At 38.9% G+C, this 21,577-nt stretch overlaps 1 protein-coding gene and 1 pseudogene across 1 annotated transcript in view; both read right to left on the reverse strand.

Moving 5' to 3' along the window:
- The window catches only part of LOC101423803 (uncharacterized), a 446,281-nt gene that overhangs the window by 119,958 nt on the left and 304,746 nt on the right, over window positions 1-21,577 (reverse strand). The window contains 2 exon segments of the mRNA XM_071210051.1: window positions 5,344-5,654; window positions 19,469-19,477. Coding sequence (XP_071066152.1) covers window positions 5,344-5,654; window positions 19,469-19,477 — 320 coding nt within the window.
- On the reverse strand, window positions 19,264-19,362 carry LOC111766477 (U6 spliceosomal RNA; annotated as a pseudogene).

Raw genomic sequence — 21,577 nt, forward strand, 5'->3', positions numbered from 1 at the left:
AGAAATATGTCATTTACTACTGAAAATGCTTGGTTTATCTAATGAAGACAATCAGGAATTATAGGGCTGAAGGAAGTTGCAAAGTAAGTGGGTATTGAAACTTGGGCGCCAAAGTATGAAGAGCAGAACCACCTGAGAGGTAAAAAAAATAACACATAAGTTACAGAAGAGGACATGGAGTACAAGAGGGTAGAGCCTATAAGGAAGAGACACAAGTTTATAATGTCATTTCCTGAGGGTGGGATTCTGACCAGCATTTTCTCCCATCCAATCCTCAATTGACTGACGAGTGGGAAAACTGTAGAAAGACTGATGACTCAGAAGAAGAACTACATGTATTACAACTAGTCCACTTCTATGGTTTCACATTTTATTTTTTGGGTACTTTTTGATGGTGACTAATTCCAAGAATTTCTTAGGTACCAATATGAAATAGAAGTTGTATACAGGTGAGCCTAGATATTCAGAAAGTTCAAAGTGTTATAGGAGTGGGGGAAGGGAGCCCGTAGTCCTCCACATTTTTCTTGAACCTCTGGGATTTGTCCATGAAACAAGGTGAGGTTCTCAGTGGGAGTTCACAAATGCTTGCTTTGCTCCAGCCAACTAGATGGTGAAATGAGACTCCTGTCACAGTAAAAATGCATGGCTTGCTTCCTGTTGTACTGATTCCCAAAGACATCAATGCTGCCATTGCCAGCATCAAGACAAAGCACAGCATTCAGTTTGTGGATTGGTGTCCCAATGGCCAAGGTCGGCATTAATCACCAGCCCCGACTGTAGTACCTGGTGGAGAACAGGCCAAGGCCCTGTGAGCTGTGTGCATGCTGAGCTACACCACAGCCATAGCCCAGGCCTGGACTTGCCTGGGTCACAAGTTTGACCTGATGTTTGCCAAGCGAGCCTTTGTTCACTAGTATGTGGGTCCAGGGATGGAAGAAGGTGAGTTTTCTGAGGACTGTGAGGATATGGCTGCCCTTGAGAAGGATTATGAGGAGGTTAGAATGGATTCTCTTGAAGGAGAGGTGGGGGGAAAAGGAGAGGAACATTAATACCCATTTTTCTCAGTCCTATAACATGTCATATCCCCAGCAGGTCATCTTCTATGTTAGCTGACAGGCATTTAAGCTTTCTGTTTAGATTGTCTTTATTCCAAGTTGTGATCATGTCTCATTTTTTCATGTGCAGCTGTAAAGTTTTCCATCATGTCTCAAAGTAAAGGTTTTAGAAAAGACAAAGCAAAGCAAAAAGAGCAACGTAAAAAGCTTACATCTTACCAACTAATCAATATAAAGTTTAAATGTACTCACTGAGTACTCTTGAAGCAAGAATTAGGTTTATCTTTTTCACTATTTTATCTCCGGAAACTACTTCAGGTTCTGTATCATAATATTAACTAATTCAATTTGTTGATGAATGAAAAAAACTTCAATATTACCCAAACACCTTAAATTATATTTATTTCCCATTTAAGTATGAGTAAAAGGCCTACTATATACTGTAAGAGTGAGGTAAAAACCACTCTTTGGGTTCACTCTCTTCTTTTTCTATTCTTTTTTTTCAATGGTACATTTTCTAGCTCTCAAGAATATTGGTGGTATGGCTTGATTCAGATTGAATAGTACTACATCTTTGCAAAGTTCTGAGATAATGCCCTAATTCTCAGTATAAAATAGAACTCTCCAAGTGACTTGAGCATCATCATCCTTAATGAAAATTGGGAGCATTTCTGAGAAGGAGACAGCTCACCGAGTGCAGTGTTACTCTTGGCATGGGCCAATGGGACCTCAGCCTCCGATAGCCCGATATTCATACAGTGAATGTTCTTAGAGCATCTGACTTGGAATCAAGCACTCTACTGGACAAGGTTCCTGAAGTGACCCCAGTAGCAGTATCTATCAACCTCACAACCCATTCACTTATCTAAAAATATTTATTGAACATTATGAGATATGACGTATTATGTGTTCATGAAATAATGTATATCCAAAGACCTTTTGGAAAAATGTGTAATTCAGAAATCTTAAGCAATGATAAACTCTACACAGAGGTGATCACTGTCGGTTATTCTCAGGGATTGAAGAATAGTATCACAAATAACGAAATGTAAACAGTACACACTCTGGGTGTGATTCAGGTCTGGGCATACATTTTTCTCTCAAACCAAGATCATTTAATCAAAGGATTGAAGATACTGTGAAATGAGGTGTTCTTATATTATTAAGGTTTTAATATCTTATTAGTTTTTTTTAAATTTTTTGGTTTTTATTTTTTTAATTAATTAATTTATTTTTTATTGATTTTGTAAAAATATTACATTAAAAAAAATATGAGGTCCCATTCGACCCCACCACACCCACCGCACCCCTCCCCCCCCAGCAACACTCACTCCCATCATCATGACACATCCATTGCATTTGGTAAGTACATCTCTGGGTATCTCTGCACCTCATGGTCATTGGTCCACATCATGGCTCACACTCTCCCCCATTCCATCCAGTGAGCCCTGGGAGGATTAACAATGTCCGGTGATTGCCCCTGAAGCACCATCCAGGGCAACTCCAAGTCCCAAAGGCGCCTCCACATCTCATCTCTTCTCATATGGGGAATATGCCATTCCCCATACCCATCAGCCCCCATGTCCACTTTTCCCACTCCAATGCCACCTTTTCTCTGAGGTCCTTGGATTGGTTGTGTCTGTTGCACCTCTATATCAAGAGGAGGCTCAGATTCAACATGGTTACTGGATGCAATCCTCCTGCTTTCAGTTGTAGGCACTCTAGGCTCCATGGTGTGGTGGTTGTCCTTCTTCAACTCCATCTTAGCTGAGTGAGGTGAGTCCAATAAATCAGATTGTAGGAGCTGGAGTCTGTTGAGGCTCAGGGCCTGGTTATCATATTGTCAGTAAAAAGATTCAATCCTCTAAATATATCTGAAACCCCAATACCAACTACAATTCCAGTAAAGTAGCATGATAGTCTTATGAAAAGAGATCCCCTCTGGGTCCAGTTTCATCACGCAGAAACACCAGCTCCAAAGAAGGGCCATCTGTCATGGCAATGAACCCTATCTGCCATGACCATAGAACCCGTAATTGAAAAAATACATCTTTTTTATATGTCTATAGTATATAGGAATCTATAGAAAAATTATTCTCTTTTCCTTTCTCAGATGCTCAAGGTAAATAATGCCTCCACTTTACTTTGTAAACCTTCCTTATATCTGTCTTTCTGTATGTAAGAATATATTATTACATGTATTACTCCTTCTTCCTAATTTGCAATAGGAAAACTCCAGAAGTTTGCGTGTTGCAGTCAGTCCATCTAGCCTCAACTATATGGATCTGAGATCTTTAGTTCTTTGACAGGGCAGCGTTCCATTTGAATCCTGAAAAACTCTCTGTGCATCCTGGAGAATGGAATCTGTCAGGTTCTGAGTATGATTTGAAAGGCCCGAGGTGGTCAGCACATACCTGGAATGAGCAATTACTGTGGTCTCCTGAAACAGTGTGTCTTCTCCATCTGAGGTGTAAACAGTTCCTGCTCTGAGTTTTAAGACATAACGCAAAGCAACTCACTGTCTGAGGCTTTTGTTGAGACATAAAACATTGCTTCGAAAATGCAGAATGTATTAATCAGGATGCTCTCATGGGCAGAAACCGCACTCAATGAGGTTTGGTAACAAAGCCGGCATGGCTGATGGAAGAGCTGACTTCCCAAAGGGAAGATTGAGGAATGGGGACCAAATGCTTCCAGGGCTTTCCCTCCCTGAATTCCTTTTTAATCCCTGCTTCTCTTCATTCATCTCTGTTCTTCAGAAAAGCCTTCTCCTCACAGCTGAGACTGCAGACACTGGCCTTCCCTAGGCCACGCTGATCTACAAGAAGAGAGTAAATTCTGGGCCAGGACTTCTATTGGTCCTGCCTGTGTTATGGCCCTTCCCCTGTGACCACACAGCAGGCAGGTGGAGGAGGTAGGAGAAAGGTGTGTGAAGGCAATATTGAGAACTCAATGTAATGGCATTTTATTCAAAATCCAAACATCTTTTTAGAGTGTGCAATGTTCTGGGAAATTTGGTAGGTGCTTTGGGAATGTAAATTGCAACAAAACACATTTCTTATCTTTTCTTCTAGTGGGGAAGACAAAAGGTATGCAGTTTAAAGCCTTGTGAAAAATTTATGAGAAGCCTTGATATCAAAAATAAAGGAAAACTGCTACTTGAGAACTGTTTTTTGATATGAATCAATCCTGTAAGGCAAGTTGAATGTTGCAGCTTGATTGACCCTTGTCTTGTTGCTCACTGATATAGTTACCCTATGTTCTTAGGCAAGTTACTTAATCAAATTTCTTCATCATTCAGAACTCCTCCATATTTCCACTTTGAGTCTCATCACTTGGTCTTCTCTGTCCCTACAATCAGCCTCACAGAACTCACATTGTGTGCACAGGGCATTCTGCAGGCCACAATTGGTCCTCTGTACAGCTCAGAGAATACTTTATGTGCCCTTTGTCAACTCCTATTACCATTCTTTCCTCACCTCCAGCTACTCTAAGCCTCTTCCACACTCTTTAAAACTTCCATTTGTCTCCTTACCCCCTTCTTATCAACTAAACTCCCAAATGTACTTCTCTTACTTTATTGAAGCCATTAGGTATAACACAATAATCTCCTACCATAGAACACACAAATTAATATCTTATTGCAACCACAAATGACTTCCCAGTTCATGCCTGAGTTTCACTCTAAAGTTTGAGTTTATATGGATGGTGTTTTCAAAGAAAAAAGGGAGAAAGAATGTTTTCTGGTAACAATGGGTGAAAAAGAGCCCTACAACTTGGAGCATTTTATCCAGAACCCTCTGGTCCTTTCACCCCAGGAGTTATGAATACTTAATGTATGAGTTTGCAAAGGAGAGTTGCAATTTGACACAAATCTCAAAATTTCTCTCTGATTCTTTAACGGTATCCCCTGTGCTTTTCTGTTAAATCAGTGCAAAGCTGTGTATCACCATAATATAGGAACACTCAATTCAGAAACACCCAGTCCTTAGAATTGAGAGGAAAGTACATCTTCTTTCTTGTCCCTCCCTTTGAGAGTCTCATGTCACAAAGGGAGTGTGTGGTGTGTGTGGTGGTTTGTGAATGTACGATCTTACACTGTAAGTGATAAAAAACAAAATCATGAAGCTTGATTTTAATTGAGGTGATGCCAGAATAAACTCTTTTTGACCAGCAGTTGAGACTTGCAAGAGGGAATGAAAGAGGCCCATCATTCTGCTTTAAGCAGAGTTCAGATAACAGGTTCAGAGACCACTGTCCAAGCTAGTGGCCAATGCACTGACCATACCTGAGCAGATGACTCCTGCGTCGTCCTCATGATTGCAATCATGTGGCCCCCAGTTCGCATAAGGGCAATTCCACACGTGGGACTCCTTGCCAGTGCACTCCATGTAGACCAACCACACGTATCCTGATCCCTCCCCAAAGCTAGCAGAGATGGTGGCCTTGATGGCCACTCCACAGCCCAGCTGTCTGCACACCACGTGGGCATCGTTCAGGGTCCAGCCGTCATCACAGATGGTGCCCCAGGAGCCCTGGTGAAGGACCTCCACTCTGCCGGCACAGCGACCGCCCCCGTCCGCCAGGCGGAGCTGGTTGCTCCCTGAGGGAGAGAGTCAGGTCAATGCAGGCCTTTTACTGGCTTGGGAAGATTGTTCCCTACATGTGGGACAATTAGCTGTGTAGTTGTTATCACTCTTTTCAGAGGTCACAGAGCCGGCGCGATCAGACACCGAGTCACTGCACCAGGGCACTAGCTGGGTCTGGTGTCAGGCAGAAACATCATGACTACAAATGAGTAACGTTAGAAAACCGGAAGTAGAATTCACCTAAATATTAATAGCCTGTTGAAGACGTAGGAGAAGAAAGTTAAAACGTGGGTGTGATATTTTTAACTTCAGCGGTACCTTCTTTATGGAGAGTTCTTCTGACGATGGCAAACTTGCCTGTTGTAAACAAACCATTGCAGAGAGAATGACTTCATACAAGCTGGAACATATGAATACTGGTTGGCAGCATTTAGAGCTCCCACGGTAGCAAGAATTTTTGGAGGCAAACTTTCAGAAGTAAAGGGCAGAAATGGCGCCTTTTCCCCCCTGAACCATTTGCCATTTCAAAGATAATAGCTGAGAAACTCGAAAGCTCAACAGAGATTTTGCCAGACTCACTGGGTTGGGAGAATACAAAATTATATTCCAAGGTTTGGTAGAAGGAGGGATGCTGTTAAATAACCAGAAAACTTGTCCCAAAGAGGAAGAGTTTCATTCCTTATAAGGATGGAAGCCCATCTTCTAAACCTCTCAATTCACTTTAAATACGATTTTTTTGGGGGGGGGGCTTAAAAAATTTTTTTAAATTTATTTTTTAAAATTCATTTTTAAAAAATATTACATTAAAAAAATATGAGGTCCCCACGCACCTCCCTAACCCCCCACCCCACCACTCCCCCCACAGCAACACTCTCCCCCATCATCATGACACATCCATTGCATTTGGTGAATACATCTCTGAGCATCGCTGCACCTCATGGTCAATGGTCCACATCATAGCCCACACTCTCCCACGTTCCACTCCGTGGGCCATGGGATGATCTACAATGTCTGGTAATTGTCCCTGCAGCACCACCCAGGACAACTCCAAGTCCTGAAAATGCTTCCACATCTCATCTCTTCCTCCCATTCCCCGCACCTAGCAGCCACCAAGGCCACTTTTTCCACACTAATGCCACATTTTCTTGGATTACTAACCCCAATAGTTCATGAATAGAATATCAGTAAGTCCACTCTAATCCTTACTATATTCCTCCATCCTGTGAATCTTGGATTGGTTGTGTCCATTCCACATCTAAGTCAAGAGGGGGCTTAGATTCCACATGGATGCTGGATGCAATCCTCCTGCTTTCAGTTGTAGGCACTCTTGGCTCCATGGTGTGGTGGTTGACCTTTTTCAACTCCATGTTAGCTGAGTGGGGTATGTCCAATAAACCAGAGTGTAGGAGCTGAAGTCTATTGAGGCTCAGGGCCTGGCTATCACATGGTCAGTCCAGAGATTCAGATCTCCTAGATGTATCTTAAACCCCAGCACCAACTACAATTCTGGTAAAGTAAGAGGAAAGGCTTGTGAAAAGAGATCACACATCTGAGTCCAGCTCCATCACGCAGAAACACCAACTCCAAGGAAGGGCAAACTGACATGGTACTGAACTCCATCTGCCATGACCATAAAACCTGTGGGTCTCTGTAGCCCTCAGAAGAACCAATACCTGGGGTTGTATCTACTTTATCTATCTCTGAGACTCTGCTCAGGTGTGCATAAGGGCAACCCCTCTGATAACCTCCCGGCTCTTTTTTAGAGACTCATAGCCATATAAACTCATTTGACCTTTCCATTTCCCCCTTGATTTAGGTCAAAAAGCATTTTTAATTCCTGTTATTATATGTAGACAGGGATATTCTACTGGTCCAAGTTGAACCTTTTTTTCAAGGTCATTTTCTAGTTACGTCATCAGCTGGTGCATGGTAGTGATCTCTTGGCACCAGGGAGTCTCATCCCTGGGAGTCATGTCTCACGCTGTGGGGAAGGCAATGCATTTACATGCTGAGTTTGGTTTTGAGACTGGCCACATTTGAGTAACACGGAGGCTGTCAGGAGGGAACTGTTAGGCACACTGATGCTCTAGGCCTTGTTCTAAATAAGTTGATCTGTCTCTAAATCAAGTGCCTGGAAGAAACAAAATAAAAATCCTTTCTGATGGATTTATAAAAATTTTCTTTCTTTTTTTAAAAAGATTTATTTCATTTATTTCTGCCCCTTCCCTTTCCCCCTGTTGTCTGCTCTCTATGTCCATTCACTGTGTGTTCTCCTGCATCTGCTTGTATTCTCATTAGGTGCCTCTGGGCCCAACACTGGGACCTTCTGGAGTGGGAGAGAGACGATTACTGTCTTATGCCACCTATACACCTTGTTCTGGTACGTCTTCTTATTTTCTCTCCTTTGTGTCTTTTGTTGTGTCATCTTGCTGTGCCAGCTCTCTTCGTTGGCTGGCACGCCTGTATGGGGCAGTTTTCCCATGTGGGGTGGCTGTCCTGCACAGGGTGGCATTTCCACATAGGGCAGCACTCCTGCGTGGGGCAGTAATCCCTTGTGGAGTGGCATTCTCAATGGGCCAGCTCCCTGCGTGGGCCAGCTTGTCCTCACAAGGAGGCCCTAGGCATCGAACACTGGACTTCCTATATTGTAGACAGGAGCCCAATTGGTGAGCCACATCCCTTTCCCTATACAATTTTTCATGTATAATATCTATTAATCAAAAATACTCAGACATACAAAAGAAAAGAAGAGATTTGACCAAAAACCAAGAGGAAAAGGTACACATTAGAAAGCAACTCAAAGGGTAGGCATCTTGGTATTAAAGTTATTTGACAGGGACTTAAAATCATGAGTGAAATATTGACAGATTTAAATGTCAAGATTGGTAATTTTATCAGAGGAATGATAGCAAAGAAGCTATTATGACCTGAAAATGTCAATAACTGAAATTAAGAAATCAAAGGGTAAGTGTAATAACACAGTGGATTAGCAAAAGATATAATTATTAAAATTGAATATTGATCACAAGAAAATACTGGGAATAAAGCATAGAAAGTCAAAGTTTAGAAAATATAAAAAGAGGCATAAGAAACATGAAAAGAAAATAATTGGGGAGGCTATTAGCTCTGAAGAGTAGACAACTGAATTAAACTTAAATGATCTAGTGAATAGTCTGAGATGGAAGCTGTTACCTAGGTCTTATAAGTTAGCCTTCTGATATGTACAGTTTTGCATAGGTTCTCAGAAGAATGTATTGGAAATGTCAGAATATCCACTCTGAGCACTTGACATGTCTTTCTATGAATGAGGAGAGCCAGATAGTTCAAAGAGTCATTCTAGTGGGCCAGTAGCTGGATTGATTTCTTACAAAGTACACCTACTTCCTTGCCATTGCTCTGGGGTTTAGATGGATTAGAACAAAGGGAATGGTTAGGAACTGGTGTGAGGTCATCAGGAGCCCTGATAACAGTCGTCAATCCAGGTCCAGTCAGAATTGTTCCTGGTATGATCATTCAGAGCTGAAAAAGTTACCATGAGACAGGCCATGGTTTACCTCAAATGCTTCACTTATTATTCTAGGCTTCAGATTCTAAATCTAATGATTAATTCCAAGTACAGTAATCCTCTTTGAGTAGTTTGGGCAACCTTACATGAGAGACGAAGTCAAATGATATTGAGCATAGCCAGATTCCATTAAGAATCACAGAATATTTCTTCTCTCCCTGCCTCCGCACCCCGCTCATCCTGCCAAAAGAGTCTAATCACTGCTTGGTCTTCACAGGAAGAGAGACTGTTATTCAAATGTTGGAGTCCAGTGTACTCGGGGAAAGAAAAACATCATGTAATTTTTTTTTACAAATTTTCCTACTTTATTGAAGTATATCCCTTATATGTAAATATACATAAACAATAAGTGTATGGTAATAGTTGTGAACTTAGAAAACAAACATATATAACATCATACAGGACTCTCGCAAGTTACCCTACCACTAATATCTTGCATTGTTGTTTAACCCTTTTAACTAATGATTAAAGAGCATTTTCAAAATATTACTACTAACTGAAGTATTTTTCCCCAACCACCCATTATTATTATTATCTTTAAATTATTTATATATGACGATACATAAAGAATAAATGTATAATAATAGTTGTGAACTTAAAAAGCAGGCATGCATAACATCATACAGGAGCCCAATACATCAACCCTCTACCAACATCTTGCATTTTCGTGAGATGTTTGTTACAAATTATGAAAAAAAAAAGTATGGGTTGGGGGAAAAATACGCTAATTGTAAGATAAAAAATATAGTTGGTAGTAATATTTTGATGATACTCTTGCATAGTTTGTAACAAATGTTTCACACCAATGCAAAGAGTTGGTGGAGGGGTGATGTATGAGACCCTGTGTGATGTTACATATGTTTATTTTGCAAATTTGCAATCTTTACTATACACTTGTTGTTTATGCGTGTTCACATATGAATTACATACTTCAATAAAAATGAAAAGAAAAAAAGAAAAAAATCTTACTACTAATTACAGTCTTTATCTTATATTTGGTGTATTTATGCCCCAACCCACCCTATTAATATGCTTTAAAAATATTTTTTTTGACAGAAGTTGTAAACATATAAAACAGTCATGTCCGTGTGCAGAATTCCCAAACAACACTCCTCTATCAACACACCACACTGTGGTGGAACATTTGTTATAAATAATATAATACTATCTGATTGTAATCAGGTCCATAGTGTACATTAGGCACACATTTTCCATACTACCCTATTATCAACTCAATACATCTTTGGCATAGATACAAGAATATTATATAATTACTGCTAATCACAGTCCATAGGTCACTCCAGTTGTATTTTTCCCATGCTTCTCCACATTGCCACTACCCTGCAATAGTGATGTACATTTGCTCTAGCTAACAAAGGACACTACTTCCTCTGTACTATCAACCACAATTCTCATCCACCTCTTGGTATACTGTGCTATTCTGCTCCTAGGATATTCTGTAGCATTCTGTTTATTGGCATGCACATACCTAGACTACCATTTTCAGCCACATTCCATTTATAAACTAGCTGTTACTACATGTTACCATCCACTCTATACATTTCCTCATTTTTATTAAAATTGCTACATACATTAAATGTCAGTAGTCCATCTCAGTCCTCCTGTTATCTCCTTTGAGAATCCACCACCGACCATCACGTCTCGAAGCTATTTTCCTATAATTTCTTCTAGAAGCTTTATGGTTATTGCTTTTATTTTTAGGTTTTTGATCCATTTTGAGTTAATTTTTGGAGAAGGTGTGAGATAGGAGTCCTCTTTTTTTCTTTTGGCTATGGATATCCAGTTCTTTCAGCACCATTTGTTGAAAGGACTGTTCTGCCCGAGCTGTGTGGATTTGACAGGCTAGTCAAAAAATCACTTGACCGTACATGTGAGGGTCTGTTTCTGTACCATCAATTTGATTCCATTGGTCTATGTGTCTGTTTTTAGGCCAGTACCATGCTGTTTTTGCCATTATAGCTAGGTAATATAATTTAAAATCTAGAGAGGAGAGTTTGCTTTTCCTTTTTAAGATATTTCTGGCTGTGCAGGACCACTTACCCTTTCAAATAAATTTGATAATTGTGTTTTCAATAAAAAAAAGCTGGTGGACTTTTTATTGGGATTGCATTGAATCTGTATATCAATTTGAGCAGAATTGACATCTTAATGATATTTAGTCTTCTAATCCATGAGCATGGAATGTCCATCCAATTATTTAGGCCTTTCAAAAAAATTTTCTAAACATTGAGTTGCAGTATTCTGAATACAAGTGCTTTGCATCATTGGATAAGTTTATTCCTGACTATTTGACTTTTATCTGTCATATTTTATTTTCACCACTCTTTTGACACTTTTCGTTACTTTTATTGATAAACTCTTCATTTCTAGACTCTCTTCTAGGCCTCTGTCTCCTTTCTTTTCTTTTCAAGCTCTAGCATACCCTTCAGAATTTCCTGAAAATCTGGTCTCTTGGTTAGAAATTCTCTCAGTTTCTGTTCATCTGTGAATATTCTAAACTTGCCTCATTTTTGAAAGACAGTCTTGTTGGATATAAAATTCTTGGCTAGAAGTCTTTCTCTTGTAGTATCTTAAATATATCATACCTCTGACTTCTTGTGCTCATGTTTTCTGGTGAGAAATCAACACTAAATCTTATTGGGTATCTCTTATATGCTGTGCATTGCTTTTCTTTTGCTGTTCTCAGAATTCTCTCTTTGTCTTTGGCATTTGACATTCAATTAGTATGTGTCTCGGAGTTGGTCTTCTTGGATTTTTTTGGATGGGAGTATGTTGTGCTTCTTGTACATGGATATCTATGTCCTTCAGTAGGGTTAGGAAATTTTCTATCATTTTTTCTTCAAATATTCCTTCTGCCCCTTTTTCCTTCACTTCTTCTGGGACACCCATGACACACGTGTTATCATGTCTTTTGTTGTCATTTCATTTCCTGAGACTTTGCTCAATTTTTTCCTTTTTTTTTCTTCATATTTTCTTTTGTTTGTTCACTTTCAGAGGCCATTTCTTCAAGCTCACCAGTCCTTTCTTCTGCTTCTTCAAATCTGCTATTATATGATGCCAATGTTTTAAAAATTTCATTAGGGTGACTTTCATTCCCATAAGATCTGCTATTTTTCTACGTATGCTTTCAGATTCTTCTTTGTGCTCATCCAATGTCTTCTTAATATCCTTAATCTCTTTAGCCATCTCATCGAATTTATTCAGAAGATTTGTTTCAACATCTATGACTAGTTATCTCAACTCCTTTATATCATGTGGAGGATTATCTCTTTTCTTTAACTGGGCCTTATCTTCCTGTTTCTTGGTGTGCATTGTAATTTTTTGTTGGTGTCTTGGTACCTGGCTTACTAGAGTACTTATTCTGGATGCTGTTTTTCTCTTTAGTTTAGGGCTTCCTGTCCTTCTCTCTTGCTGGTTGTGCAGTAGGAACCATGGATGTATTGGTACTATAAACTTTGGAGGCTCAAACTGCCCTCATTGCCCAAGGGATCGATGAGGCTTCTCTTAACATTCTCCTTTGTCAGGGATAGGGACAGAGTTACAGTTGTGTGGAACAATCAATGTTATGCAGGCCTAGACTCTAGTTGCCCAGAATAACTGATGAAGCTTCACGTTCCTTTCTCCCCTGCCTGGGGCGTGGATGGAGCTGCAGTTGTGGGCAGCAATGTATGCAGTGGGGGTCTAAGATGATTGTGTTTCACCTGATAGACTTCAGATTTTTCAGTCTGTGCCAGCCAAAGTTACCTGCACTTATCTGTATAGGCTATGCCAGGCCTGCCAGCCTCCTCCCTCCCAGAGGTGGGGCTAATGTCTAGGCGTGGCTGTAGGCTGATCTGGGTGAAAGAAACCAGTTCCTACTGTTCCTGTGATTTTCCGTCAGCCCAGTTTCCCTTCATGGTGGGGATGGAGTAAAAATGGTGACCACTGGTCTCTTTCTGACCTGGACAAGTTAAAACTTCAGCTGTTCTTAGGGTTATCCTCTAGCCAGCTGAATCCACCAATCAGTTGCTGAAATCGGTGGCCAACTCTTTCCTCCTCCCCTGTTTTTGGGAATTGGTGTTTTAAATTCCAATCACAGAATAGGTCCTGGAGTGGCTTGCACTGCCAAAGTAGGATGATCACTGGCCTCTGCTGCTGACCGGTAATTTCCTGGAGAGGCTAGTGTAGGTCCTCCAGCTTTCTTCCTGCCAGAGGTGAGGTTGGGGCCTAGGCTAGAATTGCAATCTGATCTGAATGGAAAGAAGCCAGTCCCCAACAGCTCTGTGATTTTCAGTCCACCCTGCTTCTCCTTGTGCCAAGTGTGGAGTTAAGATGGGGCTACTGGCCTCTTTCTGGCTTGGACATGCTCAAAATTTAGCTCTTCTCAGGATTATGCTTTAGCCCCCTGAATTTACTCATCAATAACTGAAGTTGTTTCCCAACCCTCTCTTCCTCTCTAGTTTATGGGAAGTGGACACAATTCCAGCCACAGAACATTTTCCAATATGGTTTGTGCCTCTAGTGGAGGATGGGCCCCAGTCTCCATGGCATGTACTTTCTACTTAAAATCTTCTCTGCAGATGGGCAGTCTCCTCCTTCCATTCCTTTAAAGAATTTTCAGGATGCTTTTCTTGTCTCCTGGAGCTCCCAAACAGGTGCTTCAGGTAGTTCCAGCTAGTTCTGGATGTTTCCTAACTTCCTTGTAGCAGAAGCTGACCCTAGGAGTTCCTTACTCTGCCTCTACCTTGCTGATTGTCCAACATCATGTATTTTTAATCCTGCTACAGTCCAGAGATAGTTCTGGAATCATTCACACGAGTTGGACAGACCCACTGTATTATTAATTCTTTCCTTTTTATACATTAGAAAAATGATGGAAAGCAAGGTCAAATAACGTTCATCAATGTTGCTGTTGAGAAATAAAGAGCATAACCTTGCAAACGATCTTATGAGGTACTCCTGCCCCCTGCTTCTGTAAATCATCCCATTAAAACATGGCCTTGTAGGAAACTCTCAAACAAACCACTCTTGCCCCCTGTTTCTCTAGTCCAATGAACTATTCCTGTGCCCCACTTCTGTAAATCAGCCCATGAAAGCATGACCTTGCATCTGCCTTCTGCTTCTGTAACCCCGCTTGCAAAATTTCACCTAATAACATATTAGCCAATGAGCTAATATGTCTGTCCCACATAAAATCCTATATACACCTATGAAAACTGAAAAACGGCACTCAGAATTTAGAGATTGACTCTCCTCTGAGCACATGCATAATAAACCTGTTCCTTCATCTCTCTGAGTGCTGTTTGTGTTTTTCTGTTGCTCAGAACTCCTGGCTTTGCTGCAACATTGCCTCATTAGTACTTTAAGGAGAGGGTGAAGTACAGAACTGAACCTAGAACTACTGCTTCCATGAAGAATAGAGGAGTTCCCAGTACGCCAATGTTTAAACTGGGTAAAACTAAAACAGCTGGATAAAGATATTAAAGGCATTAGGCATTTATTGATATAACAGACTAAATGTACTAAAATTCCAAAAAGTCCAAATTATTTCAGAGTTTCGTCAAGGATCAATAGCTTCTTCTTGTCTTAAGGAAATTTCCGAATTCAGTACATGAGATAATGACTGAGAATAACTGCTTTTGGGATAGAGAACCCAGTATACTTTTAGGCTGATGTTATAAATTTGGGGATTTGAGGCCACTATCACATGGTAAGTTTTCCTCTCAAATATATTTGCACAATATTGAAACTGTGAAAGGCAGGAGGCCGAAGAACTGAGCTTCTTGAAAAGAAACTAGGATATTCCCTCATTCTCTGTTTTAAAATTTTTTAATTTTTTTTATTTGTCTTTTTAAAAAATGTTACATTAAAAAAAATGAGGTCCCCATATACCCCCCACCCCCCCTCACCCCACTCCTCCCATAACAACAACCTCCTCCATCATCATGGGACATTCATTGCACTTGGTGAAAACATCTCTGAGCACTGCTGCACCACATGCTCTATGGTCCACATTATAGTACACTCTCCCCCAGTCTACCCAGTGGGCCATAGGAGGACATACAATGTCCAGTAACTGTCCCTGCAGTACCACCCAGGATGACTCCAAGTCCTGAAAATGCCCCCACATCACATCTCTTCTTCCCTTTCCCTGCCCTCAGCAGCTACCATGGCCACTTTCTCCACATCAATGCTATATTTACTTCCATTACTAATCACAATAGTTCCAGAATAGAATATCAGTAAGTCCACTCTAATCCATAATCTATTCCTCCATTCTGTGGACCCTGGGATGGTTACCTCATTCTCTTGATGCTGAGCACCCAAAGCACCCAAGACTCTTAACTGAAAGCCCTGAAAGTTCAATATCTACGGATTCAATATCTAAGGATTGGTTAAAAGAACAGAGCATTAAAGACATTTGGGACATACTCAAAAAGTGTAATATGCAGCATTAGAGTCCTAGAAAAATGGAGAATGAGAAGAGAACAGGATGTGAGAGGAGATGGAGAGAAAGAGAGGGTGAAAAGGCAACAGAAACAATATTTGAAGAGATAATGGATGAATATTTTCTCAGATAAATTGAGAGATGTGAAGTCACCCATAACTAAGCCCATCATAGTAAAGCTTCTGAAAATCAAAGGAAAACAGAGAATATGGATTAGTAAAATTATTTACTCTAAAAGAAAGAAAAAGGAAAGCAGGTGGGTCAATTAAAAGCAAATGGTAGACAGAGGTTCTGAAGGGAGGGGTTGGGAAGAATAGGTGGAAGATAGAGCATTTATAGGGCATTGGAATTGTTCTCCATGATTTTGCAGTGACGAATACAGGCCATTATACATTTTGTCAAAACCTTTAAAAATGTACGGTACAAAGTATAAACCATAATCTAAACTATAGATCACGGTTAATAGCAATGCTTCAATTTTGGTTTATCAATTGCAACATAGGTTCCACACTCAATGTAAGATATTATTAGTAGGGGAAAATGTGAGAAGGGAGACGGTGAGGTATATGTGAATCCTGTATAGTCTCAATGTAACTTTTCGTAATCTAAATTTTCTTTAAAAATATCATTAAAAAAAAACCCAAAATACACAAAACAAGGGAAATGGTATCTAGTAACCCAATGATATCAGTAATTGCATTTGATGTAAATGAATTAGATGCACAAAAAAGGAACCAATCTAGATAAACAACAAAATTCAAGCATATGCTGCTTGCAAGGTACTCACCTTACATATGAGGGCAAAGAAAGATTGAAAGTAAAATGATGGAAAAAATATGTATCTACCATGCAAACACTAACCAAAAGAAAACTGGTGTAAAAATCGTTAATAACACACAAAGTAGTCTTTAAAAGCAAGTTGTATTAAGTCAAACTAAAAGAAAGAATATAGTAGATATAAAACAACACAAACAACAAATTAACATATTTAACATATTTAGAGCACTGAATCCAACAATGACAGAATTCACTTGACTCTGAAATGCTCATTCAACACTTACAAAAATTGACCATATGATGGGCCCAATACTTTCAGATAATTGAATTCAAGCAGAGAATTTCCTCTTACCACAGTGGAATTAAGGTAGTGAATAAAAAGAAAATATAGCTAGAAATTCTTAAATTTTGGGAAATTCAGCAACACTTTTCCAAAAAAATACCTGCGTCAAGGAAGAAGTTTTTAAAATCAGAAAATGTGAATAGTGGTAATGAAGATAATGAAGATTTATTGCAACTAAACTTCTCTAATGCAGCTAAAGCAGTGACTAAGGGAATATTTGTATTCCTAGAATGTATGGGTTAGAAAAGAAGAAAGACTGAACATGATAAAAATGTAAGGTTCCATGTAAGCAATTAGAAGATCAGTAAATGAAACAGAAAGGAAGGAGAAACCTAGAATTAATAAAATTAAGAATAGATGTTAATGAAATAGAAAACAGAATAGAAAAATCCCTCAAAATTTGGTTTACTATATTAATAAAATTGATAAATATCAAGCAATACTAATCAGAAATAATAGAGTAACCCAAATTATCAATATCAGGGTAGTATATTTAGAGTTGTACAACCATCGCCACAATCAATTTTAGAATTTTCCATCACCACAAGAAGAAATTCCATTATGCTTAAAGTTCTCATCCCTACCTAATCTTAGACAATGCTAATCCACTCTATATCTATATATTTGTCTACTCTGGACTTTTCATGTAAAGAGAGTTATTCTATATGTGCTCTATTGTGATTAGCCCCTTTAACTCAGTACGTTTCAAGGTGCATGCTATGTATCAGTACTTCATTCCATTGTATTACCATATAATATTCCATTACATTTCCTATTCATCTGTTGATGGATATTTGTGTTGTTTCCACTTTTTTTTTGGCTATTTGAGTAACCAGTGAATATCTGTGTACAAGTTTCTACGTGGTCATGTGTTTTCATTTCTTTTGGGAATGGAATTGTTGTGTCATATGATAACTCTATGTTCAACATTGTGAGTAACTGTGAACTGTTTTCCAAATTTGTTGCACCATTTTGCATTCCGACTAGCAATGTATGAGGGTCCCAAATCTCTGCATCCTGACCAACACTTGTCATTATCTGTTTATTTTATTATAGCTATATTGGTGGGTGTGAAGTGTTATCTCATTTCAGTTTTGATTTTCATTTGTCTAATGGTTAATGATTTTGAGCATCTTTTCATAGGGTTATTTAGCATTTGCATATCTTCTTTTTTATTATTATTCATTTTTTAAAAATATTACATTCAAAAAATATGACGTCCCATTCAACTCCACCCCACCCCACCACTCCCCCCACAGCAACACTCTCTCCCATCATCATGACACATCCATTGCACTTGGTAAGTACATCTCTGGGCATCACTGCACCTCATGGTCAATGGTCCACATCATAGCCCATACTCTCCCACGTTCCATCCAGTGGGCCCTGGGAGGATCTATGATGTTTGGTAATTGTCCCTGCAGCACCACCCAGGGCAACTCCAAGTCCCGAAAACGCCTCCACATCTCATCTTTTCCTCCCATTCCCCGCACCCAGCAGCCACCATCGCCACCTTTTCCCACACCAATGCCACATTTTCTCTGTGGACCTTGGATTGGTTGCGTCCATTGCACATCTATGTGAAGAGGGGGCTTAGATTCCACATGGATACTTGATGCAATCCTCCTGCTTTCAGTTGTAGGCGCTCTAGGCTCCATGGTATGGTGGTTGACATTCTTCAACTCCATGTTAGCTGAGTGGGGGCATATCTTCTTGAGAAATGTCTTCGGCCATTTTTTACTTGTGTTATTTATCTTTTTTTATATGGACTTGTAAGAGTTAATTATATATTTTAAATACCAATCCCTCTTCAGATATATGGTTTGCAAACATCTTCTTGCATCCTGTACGTTGTCTGTTCACTTTCTTCATGTTGTCATTCGATGTATAGCATTTTTAATTTTGCTGAAGCTGAAATTACCCATTTTTCCTTGGTTGCTTGTGTCTTATTTAAGAAGACTTTGCCTAACTTAAGGACATGAAGATGTATGCTATGTTTTCTTGTAAGCGTTTTATATTTTCAGCGCTTACATTTGCATTTTTGATCCATTTTGGGTAATTTTTATTTATGGTGTGAAGCCCAAATCAACTTCCATTCTTTTGCATGTGGATATTCAGTTGTCCCCCCACTATTTGTTTAAAATACTATTTTTTTCCATTGAATTGTTTTGGCTCCCTTTTAAAAAATCTGTTGAATAAATGTGAAGATTTTAGGACTCTCAATTCTATAGCTCTCTTGATAGCTCTGACTGACCTCATGATATTATCACACTGTCTAATTGCAGGTTTGTAGTAAGGTTTGAAATCTGGAAGGATGAATCTCCCAACTTGGTCGTGTTCCAAGTTTATTTTGTATATTTTCATGTGAATTTTAGAATCATCTGGTCAATTTCTGCAAAGAAGCCTGCTAGGATTTTTTTTTCTTCTTCTACCCCCACCTGCCCTGCTGTTTTTGCTGTCTGTGTCCATTTGCTTTGTGGTCTTCTGTACTTATTTCTCTTTTTGTCTTCACATCTTTCTCTTCTAGGATTCATGCTAATCTTCTCTGTACTGTTCCAATTTTAGTATATGTGCTGCCAAAGCAAACAATCCTTCTAGGAATCAGAGGGATTCGATCCTGGGGACCTCTGATGTGGAGAAAGGTTCCCTGTCAATTGCGCCACCTCAGTTCCTGGTCTCTGCTGGCTTCACCTTGATTCTCTCTTTCGCCATGCGGACTCTGATGTTGGCACTCAGCTCACTGAGTGGGCACTTGGCTCACAGTGTGGGCACTCGGCTCACCGTGTAAGCACTTGGCTCGCCAGGTGGGCACTAGCTCGCCACACAGGCATGCATTTCTTTCTTTTTCACTAGGAGGACCCATGGATCAAAACCGGGTCCTGACATATGGAAAGTGGAGGCCCCATCACCTGAGTCATATCCACTTCCTTAGCTACGATTTTGATAGAGATTGCCCTGTATTTGTCTCAATTTAGGAAGCATTGCCATTTTAACAATTACAAGTCTCCTGATCCATGAACATGTGATGTCTTTCCATCTATTTAAATCTTCTTTAATTTCTTCCAAGAATATTTTGTAGTTTTCAGAGTATAAACTTTGCACTATTTCTGCAACATTTATCCCTAAGTTCTTTATTGTTTTTGAGGCTATAGTAAATGGAATTGTATCTTTTATTTCATTTTTGGAAATTGTAAGAGAATGGAAATACAGCTGATTTTTATATTTTGTTTCTTACAATCTGCAACCGTGTGTAAATCTTTTATTAGCTGTAATTATGTTTTTGTTGTGGATTCCTTAAGAATCTGCATATAGAAGCAGTTTTACTTTTTTCTAATTAGGATACCATATATTTCGTTTTCTTGACTGATTGACAAGATGAGAATCTCCAGTACAATTTTAAATAGTAGCGATCAGGATAGGCATTCTTGTCTTGTTCCTAATCTTAGAGGGAAATCTCTCCAGTCTTTCACTACTAAGTATTATGTTAGCTGTGGGATTTTTGTAGATGTGCTTTATAGGTTGATGAAATTCTCTTCTATTCTTACTTTGTTGAGTGTTTTTATTTTTATCATGAAGGGGTGTTAGATTTTGTGTAATGGTTTATTGAGATGAACTTTTTTTGTGTTTTGTCATATCCATATGCTATATTACAGCAATTGATTTTCAAGTGTTAAATCAGCATTGCAGAAATCTTGTCATGGTGTAATATCTTTTTATAACTTTCTGGATTTGATTAGTTTTTTATTGAGCATTTTTGCATCTATATTCACAAGAGATATTGGTCTATAGTTTTCCTTCCTTATGAAGCCATTTTCTGGCTTTGGAATCATGGCATTACTGACCTCAGAGAACAAGTTGGGCAGTATTCCCTCCTCTTGTATTTTTTGAAAGAGTTACTGAAAAAAAAATGGCATTAATTCTTTAAATGTTTGTTGTGATGTACCAATGAATCTATCATGGGTTGGGTTTTTCTATGTAGAAAGATTTTGATTATTAACTCAATCTTCTTTACTTGTTATAGACCTATTCAGATTTTCTATTTCTTAGTAAGATTTGGTAATTTGTTTCTCTCTAGGAATTGGTCCATTTCATCTAAGTTTACCATTTATTGACATATGATTGTTCACAGTATTTCTTTACAGTCCTTATTTCTGTAAGATTGGTAGTAATGTACCTGCTTTCGTTTCTGATTTTCATACTTTGAGTGTCTTTCTTGGTCAATCTAGCTAAAGATTCTCAATTTTGTTGATCTCATCGAAGAAATAACTTTTGGCTTTGTTAATTTTTTCTATTTTTTCCTTAACTTCTGTCTAATCTTTATTATTTCCTTCATATTGCCTGCTTTAAGTTCACTTTGGTCTTCTTCAAATGCCTTAAAGTGGAATGTTAGGTGATTGATTTGAGATCTTTATTTTTTTAATGTAAGCATTTACAACCATAAATTTTCCTGTAAGTACTGCTTTACCTCCATCTAACATATTATGGTGTGTCATGTATTCAATTTCCTCAATCTCAATGTATTTTCTGATTTCCATTGTGATTTCTTTTTTGATCATTCACTACGAAGTAGTATGTTGTTTAAGTTCCACATATTTGTGAATTTCCCAGATTTCTTTCAAATTTTATTCTATTGTGTTGGGCTAACATATGATGTATAATTTAAATTCTTTAAATTTATTGAGGCTTGTTTTGTGGTGTTGCATATGAGCTATCCTGGACAATATTTTCATCTATTCTTACAAGGAATGTTCATTTTCCTGGTTTCGGGTGGAATATTATATAGATTTCTCTTAGGCTTAT

Source organism: Dasypus novemcinctus, chromosome 20 (genome assembly GCF_030445035.2).
Source record: "Dasypus novemcinctus isolate mDasNov1 chromosome 20, mDasNov1.1.hap2, whole genome shotgun sequence".
Lineage (NCBI taxonomy): Eukaryota > Metazoa > Chordata > Mammalia > Cingulata > Dasypodidae > Dasypus > Dasypus novemcinctus.